The following is an 11758-nucleotide window of genomic DNA, read 5'->3' as shown; positions in this document are numbered from 1 at the left end:
GTTTTACAAATAAACCTAATGAATTCTAATTATATAGAAATATTTTATTATTAACTATTTGGGTTTTTTAAATGGTTAAGTATATTAAAACTGTTTTAAAAATCCAATTTAATTTACATTATGTTTAAGCTTTGATGTTGTGTTGGTGTCTGATTAGTGTCTTTAGTACCTAAAGTACACTGAAATAAGAACAAAAATTTGCATAATTAAAAGTTTTTTTTTTTCAAGTTTTGATGTAAATTTTTTTATTTAATAGCCTTGTGAAAGGGTATGCAGGTGTCTTTTTCTACGAAGAGGTTATACCATATTAAAAAAACTTATCATGCAAATTCAGTATAAATACCTTGGTTTTATTTTTACAATTTGTAGTTAGTTAATAAAATAAGAATAACTAAGACCAGTAACTAGCTGTGTAACTAAGACCAAATGTTACATTAAATAATAAATAACATATATAGTACTAATAAAACTTTCAAGACTTTTTTAAATTTTTCTAAGATTTTTTATTAGATTTATATTAAGATTTATATTAAGTAACACCATTTGTACCAAATTTTTTTTGGGAGAAAATTATTTTTTTGTGTGTCATACTTGTTTAAAATTGTTTTGGTTTTTAACCCAAAAAGTGACATAAAAACATATTATTTAGAATATTGAATCAGTATTGTAGTTATTAGAGCATTATTAAACCGCAGTATTAAAGTCAACATTTGGGGTCCCACAGGATTCTATCCTTGGGTCTGTATTTTTTCTTATCTATATTAATAAACTTCTAGACAATCTTACATTTAAAGTGTTTCTATTTGTTTATGACAACTATATATTTGTGTCTTGAAAGTTTTCACTTTTTGAAAAAAAGTCTTCACTTTTTGTTTGCTTAGAACAGCTGATTTTGAAATTGATCTCTCTTCTGTAACAGCTTGGAGTCGCAGTAGCTTTAGAATTTTAACTCCAACTTAACTCAGTTAATTACTGCAAACAATATCACAATGTTGTTGATATTCCTATCAAAGATGCGGAGTCCCAAAAGGACTCCAGCTTTATATCTCTACTTTTTCCAAGTCTGTAGTGTCCAGAAGCTCTAAACATAATTGTTAACTTATGATCTGCTATAAGAAAAAGTTTATGAAATTTAATGACTTGAAACTTATTGTTTTTTAGCCCGGAGTCCTAGAGTCCTTGCCGCCATTATACCTAAGGACTCCGGGTTCAAAAATGATTGTTCCTCTAACCTTAAAGTCTTAATTTTTTTCTTATATTTTTAGAGCTCCTGGATACCAAAACCTAGGATAAAGTAATCTTTTTGTGACTTTCAAATCGGGAGTCCTATTTGGGGCTCCGCATCCCTGATTCCTATATTGATGAATGGCAATTCTTTCACTGAGTCCTCTACTTTTGGTCTTCTCAGATAACCATTCACTACTGAGCTCTCATGGAAACTATATTTACAATCTATGGCATAGTTAGCATCTGCTAAGGTTGCCTCTCTTTATTATATTTACAATTTCCTTACTCTTGGTTTTCTACCTACATACAAATCTCTTATTCGTTCCTATATGGAAAACTGTTGTCACATTTAGGCTGTTTGCTCTAATGATCCCTTTTTTTCTTCTAGATAATGTCCAAAATTGTATTGTAAATGTAGCTGGACTTGCAGGGTTCTACCTGAGCCACTGTTCCATTTTCGTAAAATGGCATTTTTTTCTCTTTTCTACTAATACTATCATGGTTGTTGTTAAAATGAGCTATCACCTCTAGTTGCATCAACCAAAACCCGTTCCTTCTTGACTTCTCACTCAGCAAAGTCAAATTCTTTTACTGCATCTTCCCTTTTATACCCTGAAAACTTTCAATTAATTTCTTTCCTCGCACAACAATTCTTTTGAATTCTCTCTTGTCTCTCAATTTACAGTTTTTAAAATATTCAATGTTTTCTTGCTCTTTGTCATTATTATTTGGTCAAATATGTACAGTAGTGGTCAAATATGTACAGTAGTGGTCAAAAAGTTAAAACATTTAAAAAAATTTTTCTACTTATTGTTGATTTCTGATGTTATTACCTTGGATACAAAAAAAATTTTTTTTTTTTTGAAGATCTTTTTATTTTTTTTACCACTGTCAGGTTGCCTTAAGAGTGATCAGGGTAGTGAGTAGAAAGTGGGGTTCTGATAGCTTTGTTCAGGGTTCCCACCAGTCCTGGAAAGTCCTGAAATTTGAAAGTAGTCCTGGAAAGTCCTGGATTTTTTTAATTATTCTGTAACATCCTGGAATAGTCCTGGAAAATGGGATAATATTTTATATTTTGTTGTTTTTTTTAAGTAAAGAAAAACAATACGACAACAATACAACTACAACACTAATTATAGTAAATTAAAGTAATACAACTGCTCTAATGCATAATTTTTGTGGAAAATCTGATTCTTATATTGTTTTTGAAATTTGTACTTTAAAGATTCTTAAAAAAACTTCCTTATTACTATATATTATTGCATTGTTGTATAGTTTTGAATAATTTTTAAAAGTATGAAATATTAGTGATTCTAAATTCTTTTTGGCTCCTAAAATGTTTAAGTTTTTTTGTTTCATTTTCAGATAAAATAATTAGAAAATGCCTAAAAATAAATGTGTTTTTCAAGTAAAATGGCTTGTTGAAAAAATATAAACATTGGTTACATAAATAAACACATAGATAGATCTCCTTCTGCTAACAATATCAAGTCATTGATGCCAGCTGCTCCTAACACTGTTCAAGTTAGTGAGTATATGTCAGAATGTTCAAATAAAGCAGAACACCAAAAAACAATTAATGAAATGCTAATAAATATATCTGTACTTGAAGCTGAAGTTTGTTGGGTCTAGAGTTGCAAAAAAAACCGTTTTTTTTTAATTGTGTTTTTTTTGCAAAAAAAACGTTTTTTTTGTGTTTTATTTTGTTTTTTATAGTTTTTTTTGTTTTTTTAGAATAAAAAAAAATATTTACTTTTATTTAATTTCTATTTTTATTATAAATGTAATACAATATATAATAGTAACATGATATATGATAAATATATAGTACATCACTTGAAAAATTTATTTTTAATTAACAAAAGACTCTGTATTCTGGCTTTCTTGTTCATTAAGGTCTTCTATTGTAAAGTCAAATCCGTATTCTTCAGAGTCACTTGATACCTCTGACTCTAAACTCTGTGAAGTACCATTGTCCAGAAAAAATTCTTGGCTTTGACTTGTTGATGATTCTGCATTACATTTTAGATTTTTGAGTTGTAAATTATGTGATATAAATACTAATTTTGAAGCTCTGTCATTTGTTAATCTATTCCGTTTTTGATTGTGGATCCAAGATTGTCTACTAAATGATCTTTCGACTGCAGCACTTGTTGGTGGAAGTAATAAAATTTTACTTGCAATATTTGATAGTATTGGAGCACAAGAACAACATATTCCCTTCCACCAACTTACAGGAGATGAATGTTTTACTTGAGCCCATATAAAAGGTTTTGCAAAAAGTCCTTCCTTTGATCTATAATCAGCCAAAATTTTGTCATCACATTCTTTAAAGGAAGAATCCATTTTTCCTAATTTATGTAGCGTTTCAATGGCATCAATCTATAGAAGATGTTTTAAATAAGGCATCTTAATTCATTTTAAATATAATTTCCTTTTTTTTCAATTAATTTAAATGAGGATTAAATTCTGAAAATACTCACCATTTCATCTCCAGAGATATGACATCCTTTATAATGTGGATCCACTAAATTTGCAGCAAGATGAATGTTTCGAATGTGAAATTTCCTTCTTTTGGCAATTATTTCCATCATAGCATTTTCCTCGCTTTTTAGAATTGGACTGCAAAGGATATTGTCCTGAAAAGACTTTTCTAAATCTGAAAATGTTTTTGCAACAATGGAGAGACTTGATTTATCTCCTTCAACTGCTGCAATGGCTATGGCTATTGGTTTTAATAACTTGATAAACTTATCCACTTTATCCCAGAACACTTCTGACAACAATAGATTTTGAATAGGCTTAGCAAGAGATTTTGCTTCATCGTCAATAGCTAATCCCCGTAGTGCTAATCTGTTGTTATGAAGACTTTCCATACAATGTATAATTGAAGCCCATCTGAAGAATATATTTATTTATAATTAAATATTTATTTGCCTAATGTTATTTCCATACTAAGTATTATGATTTATAATGTAATATAAATTTTTTAAAAGTTTATAATAATACTTTTTATGTTTTATTTTTTATGTTTTTATGTTTTATTTTATTATAAAATTAATTTTTAATAAACCTAGTTGTTACTGGAAGCTTTAGTGATTGTTGAATGATTTGTCCTGATTTCTGCTGATGTTGTTTTAACAAAGCTGATAAAATATGAGAGTTCTTTATCCCTTTTACCACCATTGTGCAATTTCTTTGGGAATCTGCTATTGATTTCAAGTTACTCGCATCAGTAAAAATTAAATTTAAGGTATGTGCCAGGTATATGTGAGGAAATTCAGTAACTATTAGTTGCCATGCTTTTTTCATATTGGCTGCATTATCAGTACAAACACCAAGAACTTTCATAGGTCCAACATCGCATATTATTTTTTTAACTATATTTGCCATATATTAGCCAGTATGACTTTCTGCGCCTAAATAAAGAGTTATACATTTAGTAATTATAATAAACTATAAAAATTTAAATATTTTTGAAAAACTTTACAACTTTGGAGAATATAAAATAAAACTTGCTATCTGACAATTCTGAATACATGATAACTAAAATTAATAGTAAAATCTATCTTTATTACTGATTTTTTTTATTTATGAATTATACACATGAAGTTAGAATCCTAAATTATATATGTGTAGCTTACATTGTTACATAATTTTGTTATATAACGTTTAAAAATATCTAGGTATTGGATACTCCTATACTAGTGCACAAATCAAAACGTAGATAAATAGTTCTACTATTTTAAATCATATTTTCCTTGCCTGATATTGCTCCACTTATCACACAAAATTGCTACACTTAAAGCAGTTCCCACAAGTTCTTTAACGGTAGTTGAGGTTTCATTATAAACCCTTTCAAGTAGGGAATTAGACAACATATCACGGTTAGGTAATTTAAATGCAGGTCTCAATTTTGCAAAGCTGTCTATCCATAGTTTATTTTCAAAAACTCTTAATGAGCGCCCAGTACCATAGACAGCGCGTGCTAAATCCATTTGCGATTCATCCTGTAAAAACATGAAATGTACAAAAATTGTTATTACAAAAATTACTTATGTACTAAATAAAGTTTGCTGAATATTTGAAAGTATTAAATATTCTGAATATAATTCTTACTATTTGTTCATTAGTCATTTTGTCCGAGAAAATGTAGGATGCAATTTTATTTTTCTGAGGTGTGAATGGAACTCTTGTTGAAGAATGCAATCGTTTCAAGGGAGGCTTATCTGAATTGGTTTTATTTGGCTTACAGTCTCCAAACTTGTAGACCTACTTTGGTTTCCACAACAGCTTGGGGTTCGAAAGAAGGACTCAATTGGAATTTGCAATATAGCAGATAATAAACATATTTTTTCCTTTTTTTCCATACATTAAATAGGTAAGTTTTCCGGAATATCTTCTTCCATCATTAGTTCAGTTTGAACTTTCTTTTGTTTAAAAGGCATATCGTTCAAATATTTGTTTTTTATTTGATCTCCACATTTCATACATTTTGCAATGTGCTCGGTCATTCGAGTGCCATTTTTTGATAGCTTTAAGCTGCAAAATTTGCATATAAACTTGTTGAATTTTAGAACCTCCAGATTCTAAAGGTGCCTCATGGAACAATGTAGCTACAAAACATTTCTTTCTGCCTGGCATTTTTTTTTTAGATTTCTTTTTTTTTTTAAATAAATATAAACAATATTTTTAAAATTGTTTAATATTAAGTTTTTTTCATTAGTTATACAAACTTAGTTATTGTGTTATTTTTATTTACTTAAATACTTTTTGAATAAATAAAATTTTAGCTATCTAATTGCAATTTGAATAAACATTTGAAAAAAATGATTTAAATTTTCTAAACTCAAATGAATCCAAGATAAAAAAACTTATAAAAAACAAAATTAAATCTTCAAAATAAACCAAACTATTTCAATTTTAAATTCCAATAATTAAAACTAGTGAAAATTTTAATTTTAAACTCTGTTTAAAATTAAAATATATAAAATAAAGAAATAAACTATTAAAATTTTACAAAAGTAATAAACAAAAGTAAATAAAACATTAAAGTAAATTTTATATAACTGTTGGTTCATTTTTGTATTTTGCAATGCATTGATATTTCATTCATTTTTATGAATGAAATAACACTGCTGAAATAACATTTTTATTTCATTCATTCAGTAGTGTTATACTTACAATTAATTAGTAGCTACTAGTATAGTTTTTTTGAGATATATTAAAAAAATTACTTAATTTTTTTAATATTTAACACTGTTTTTTTTTTAATATGCATTTTATTTAATAGAAAACATTCATACTTTGAAGGTTTAATGCCTCTGAAACTGTTTCAAGTATTATTAATATCTTAAATTTAATAAATTCTAAAAAAATTAAAAATAAAAAAAACTATAAAAAACAGTTTTTAAGAAGAAAAAAACGGTTTTTTGTGGGTTGCAACTCTATAAATTTGTAAGAAATATTTTATAGGGTAAAATACATTTAATAAAAAACATGTATATTTTGAAGGTTTACTGACACTGTAACTTTTTAAAGGACAATTGATATATAAAATTTAATGGACACCTAAAAAAACCAAAAAAACCCATTAAAAACATGTTTTTAAGACAGTCCTGTTTTTTTTGAGTTGCAACTCTAGTTGGGTCCTTAATATTGTTTATTATAAATATTCAATAAATTCTTCAACTGATTCTGGTAAATTATTTAGCAAAATGTTTCCAGATAGTGACATTGCTAAGTTGTTTCAATGTGAACCCACCAAGGCCAGTTATATTGCAATATTAGCTCCCTTTTTTAAAAATGACTTGCACATTTCTCTATCTAATACATCTTATTGCGTTGTTTCATTTGATGAATTAATGAAGAGTTTTCAGAAGGGTCAAATATACCTTTTAGTTAGATTTTGGGATGGCAATACAAGTATGGTTAAAACTTATTGTCTTAATTCAGAGTTCATGGAGCGCTCGACAGCACATGATGTTATGCAAACATTCTGAAACTGTATTTCTGATATAGATAAATCAAAGATTTTACAAGTGTCATCAGATGGGCTAAATGTAAACTTGCTTTATCTAGATAATTTAAAGGAATAGGCGAATGAACTTGGTTCCTATACAGATATTGGAACCTGTGGTCTCCATAAAGTAGGGGCAAAAGCAAGTGGCTGGAAGCCTAATAAGCTATTAAAAACAATATGGCAATTTCTACATGACTCTCCTAGCAGAAGAGCAGCCTTTGAAAACATCACTGGAACACTTGATTATCCAATGCAGTTTTGTTGGCATAGGTGTTGCGAAAATGAGAAGTGTGCTCAAAAGGCCGAATCACTACTTGATGGATACAAAAAGTTTATAATATATTTCAGTAGTCTTAAGAAAAGCAAACAACCTGATTCAAAAAATAAAAGTTGGCAGAGGCTGAAAGCCATGGTTGGCGGTTCTGTTTTGCCAGCTAAACTTAAATTTTTTGGGATGGTTTCTGAAAAGTTAAATAGTTTTTTGAGATGCTTTCAAACAGATAAACCTATGTTTCCATTTATGGCTATTATACTTAATGAAATAGTTGACAACTTTCTGAGGAGAATCATACTAAAAGACGTTTAAATAAGTGTAGCAATCTATACCAGCAGCTTCAAATAAATTTAATGGATAAAAATGAAATTGATATTGATTTTGCTGCTCAGCTAAAAATTAATGAAGCTAATTTAAGTTACAGTGATCAAAAAGTGGTTATTTTTAAAGGCAGGCCAGCTTTTAGCTGGTCTGTTGACAGGTCTTCTTGAGAAGTCCCCTTTGAAGTTTGTCATAGTACGCATGCAGTATCTATTAACCCAGTTTTCATTTTAAATCCAAATAAAAAGAATATTTGTTTCAAAAAATTTTAATTCTGTTGCAAAAGTTAGTTAAATATGACTGTTTGTCACCAAAGTCTGCGAACTAGCGATAAATCAATACTATAACTTAGAAGTAGTAGACTCAAATCGAAAATCATTTCAAGATTTCGATATTAAAAATGATAGTCTTGATCATTTTCTCTCTATTTGATCATTTTCTCACTATTAAATTTATTGGAGCAAATAAAGCTTATCAAGACGTTTGGAGCATTTTTAAAATAGTTTTTGTGCTTTCACATGGACAATCTTCCATTGAATGTGGCTTTAGTATTAACAAACATCTTCTTGTCGAAAATCTTAAAGAAAATTCCCTTATTACCATATGCCTTATTGAAGATTATTTGTCTTCTTTTGAAGAATCCCTTAATAGTATCAAAATTAATAAAAAAAATGCTGCAAAAATGTAAAACAAGCAAGTAGTCGATATAATGAGAATTTGCAATCACAAAGAGAACAAAAAGAATGTGGGAATTTAAAGCGAAAAATTTTGGATGATGAGAATAAGGTAGTTAGAGCAAAGTGCATAATCTTGCAAAGTGAAATAATTACTTTGATAGAGCAGTCTGATATGCTAGCCATTAATGCAGAAAAGCAAAGTAGTTTTGTAGAAAAAAAGATGATTCATGAAAGTGATAAATCCACTGCTTAATTTTAAAAACTTGTTTTTGTACACATAGTACAAACACATAACACAGTTATTGAGTAAAGTTTTAATTTTTATTTTGTTATTTTGCTAAAACAGTATTTTTATTATGAGTTATAGAAATGATTCTGATGTTTCTGAAATAGATTGCATTAAAAGTTTCCTTTCAAATTAAAAGTTTCCTTTCAAATAGTTCCTTGTCAAATATTTTTTGAGTTTACATTTAGTTATGTAGCTGTATTAATGTAGCTGTAGTGTAATGTATTTATGTAGCTGTAATGTATTTCTTTAATTTTCATTTGATTTCTATATTAATTTACGTTTAGTAACGTTTTTTGTTTTATTTTGAGATACCTATAAAAAAGTCCCGGAAAGTCCTGGAGTTAATAACTTTTTTTTTTGTAAGTCCTGGAAAAATTCCGGAAATAATAAAGCAAATGTCCTGGAAAAATAAAAAAATTGTCCTGGATAGTCCTGGAATTTCAATTTTTTTATCTGGTGGGAACCCTGTTGTTAAAGTTAAAATAAGTGCACTATTTTTAGAGAGATATTCTCTAATAGTATATCAAAACAATTTAAAGTGTCAAGAAGTGACGTGCAAAATGCTTAACCAAAACAAAAGTAAAAATTTTTTATAAAGACTGATAAAATTAAATCAATGCTCTTGTTCTCTGGTTAAAAAATTGTTTTTTATTAAAGAGCATTTTAAAGAGTGATCACCGATCTTATAAATCTTGATGAATCATCTTTGTGCAAGAAAGCTACATGAAGTAATGTTTGTATCTAAACTTTGAATTTTGATAAATTGTTAATACATTGTATGTGCTAAAGTTATAAAACAAGTACTATCAATTTTGCTTTTTTTAAAAATCGTTAACAAACATATTTAAATTGTTTTCCAATTCTTTATTTCTTCTTGTACTTGATGATAATTTTTAGTTATATTTTAAAACATTTAAAATAATGAAGTGATAGTATTTTTAAAGCACTTTTTTAAAGATGTTATTCTTAGGTATTGAATTATTTTAAAGATGCTATTCTTGGGTATTAAGTTATTTTTCATGTCTATATGCATAAGCAAAGAATCACAGATAACCAAACTATTATATATTAGAAAAAAAAAGACTTTTAATTAGCTTTAATTAAAAACAAAACAATCCAACATAACTGGAAATGATTGAAAATGGCATGGATTCAAGAAGTGTGGGAACGGATTAAATATTGATTTTGGCATCACCTAAAATATCATTTGTCATTGTTAAAAAGTTTAGAAAATTTTTTTTTTTGCTTGGCTATTAGAAAGGCATAACTAAGAAGCCCAATTGCTCTTAATCTGGCTGTGGAAATTGACTAAAATGACATTGAAAGCCCGAAATAAAAATCTGAATGTTACACATTTCATGAAATTTGGCATGCAAGTTATTTTTCATCCTATCAACCAATGTAAAGTGTGTCATCGCTTCATATGATTGAATAAACTTATTTATGAATTGTACAGGTTTGGCTATTTTTCCTTCTGAAACACTTGATAAACTGTTTTTCTAAATTTTTTTAAATTTTTAAATAAAGTTGCAAGTCTTTAACATCAGTTAGGTGTAGAACACACCATTTATATTGTTAATATATAACAGTTTTAATGTAACATGTGAAAATAACAAAATTTGTTACAAAAAATCAAAACCTTATTTAATTTTTAGGAAATGTCTCCAGGAAGTGTGTTGATGGGGTTTGGCAAAAGGCTGATATTAGGAATTGTAAATCAGACAAAAGCTTTTTATTAACTGAAGTAGGTTTTAATTTTTTGTATTTCATATCCATTAGCCCGATTTGTTTTAGTTTTATAAATGCTCTCATTTGTTAGTCTTGTATCTCAGCTACCAATTGTGACTTAAATCTTATATCTAGAAAAATTATTCATAGTTTTAGACTAATCATAGGGTTATTAGAGAGGTCAATCTGTTTTCTAGAGTTTTTAAAAGTTTGAACCACTTATTTAACACTTTTTAAATAGTTTATTGAGAATTGAAGAGAGTTCTAAATAACACTTTTGTAAGGCTATTATGAAAATGTAAGCTAATTTGTTTATAAAATTATATACTTTTAATTACATAATTAGTTAAATGTAACCATGACTAAGCTTAGTATTCAGTAAATTGGTTAACTGTAGTTCAGTAGAATTTTATTTTTAAATTTTAAATGGTCTTTTCCTTTTTTTTTAAATAATAAAGTATTACAGTGTATTTTGTTCTAGGTCAAATCACTTATGGATATTTCAAAAGAGTCTGTACGACTTTCTTCATATGTTAAAGATAGTATACAGTTTGGTAGTGACCTGTCTGGTGTTATTGATGCTGTTGAATCTCTTGTGAAAAGTTCACAAAAGTTATCTCAACAACTCTCTAACTTCTCTGAGGTATGATGAACTTATCTTATAAAATAAAAAAATTATATTTTTTTATTTTCGAAATCCAAAGGCTGAAAGGTTGTTACAGTTTAAAAGTTGTTATCTTTTTTTAATGTTATTCTAACCCTCTCTCAACCAAACAACCCCAAAACGAGCAACTTGATGAACAAGGCCTATAAGAAGAATTGAGCTACCAGGAATCTAGTAGGTTGTAGGAATCTAATGGGTTGTAGAATCTAGTGGGTTTTAAACTCTGTGCCTAACTACTAAAAACTAAACAAAGCTAGTGCTCTGCGAATTTAACAGATTTTTTGTAGAAAATGTAAATATTAATTTTAATCATTTTTTATACTTTGTTTTTAGACAAATTTAAATGTTAAATTTATGCATTTAATAAATTTTTAATAATATTTAATTTTTTGCGGGTTTTTGTAAATTCTCATAAATACCTAGATATTGTATTTATTTATAAAGGAAATAATAATAATAATAATAATAATAATAATAATAATAATAATAATAATAATAATAATAATAATAATAATAATAATAATATTATTAATAATAATAATAACAATAATAACAA

The 11758-nt window shown here is 27.4% G+C and overlaps 1 protein-coding gene across 2 annotated transcripts in view; it reads left to right on the top strand.

Annotated features, from left to right (window-relative positions):
* LOC100213547 (adhesion G protein-coupled receptor L4) overlaps positions 1-11758 on the top strand; it is a 64899-nt gene that overhangs the window by 15545 nt on the left and 37596 nt on the right. For both annotated transcript variants that reach the window (XM_065817748.1, XM_065817749.1), the window contains 2 exons: positions 10466-10554; positions 11020-11181. In XM_065817748.1, coding sequence (XP_065673820.1) covers positions 10466-10554; positions 11020-11181 — 251 coding nt within the window. The remainder of the gene's footprint in view (positions 1-10465; positions 10555-11019; positions 11182-11758) is intronic.

Source organism: Hydra vulgaris, chromosome 14 (assembly GCF_038396675.1).
Source record: "Hydra vulgaris chromosome 14, alternate assembly HydraT2T_AEP".
NCBI lineage: Eukaryota > Metazoa > Cnidaria > Hydrozoa > Anthoathecata > Hydridae > Hydra > Hydra vulgaris.
This window is presented reverse-complemented; position numbering and strand designations above follow the sequence as displayed.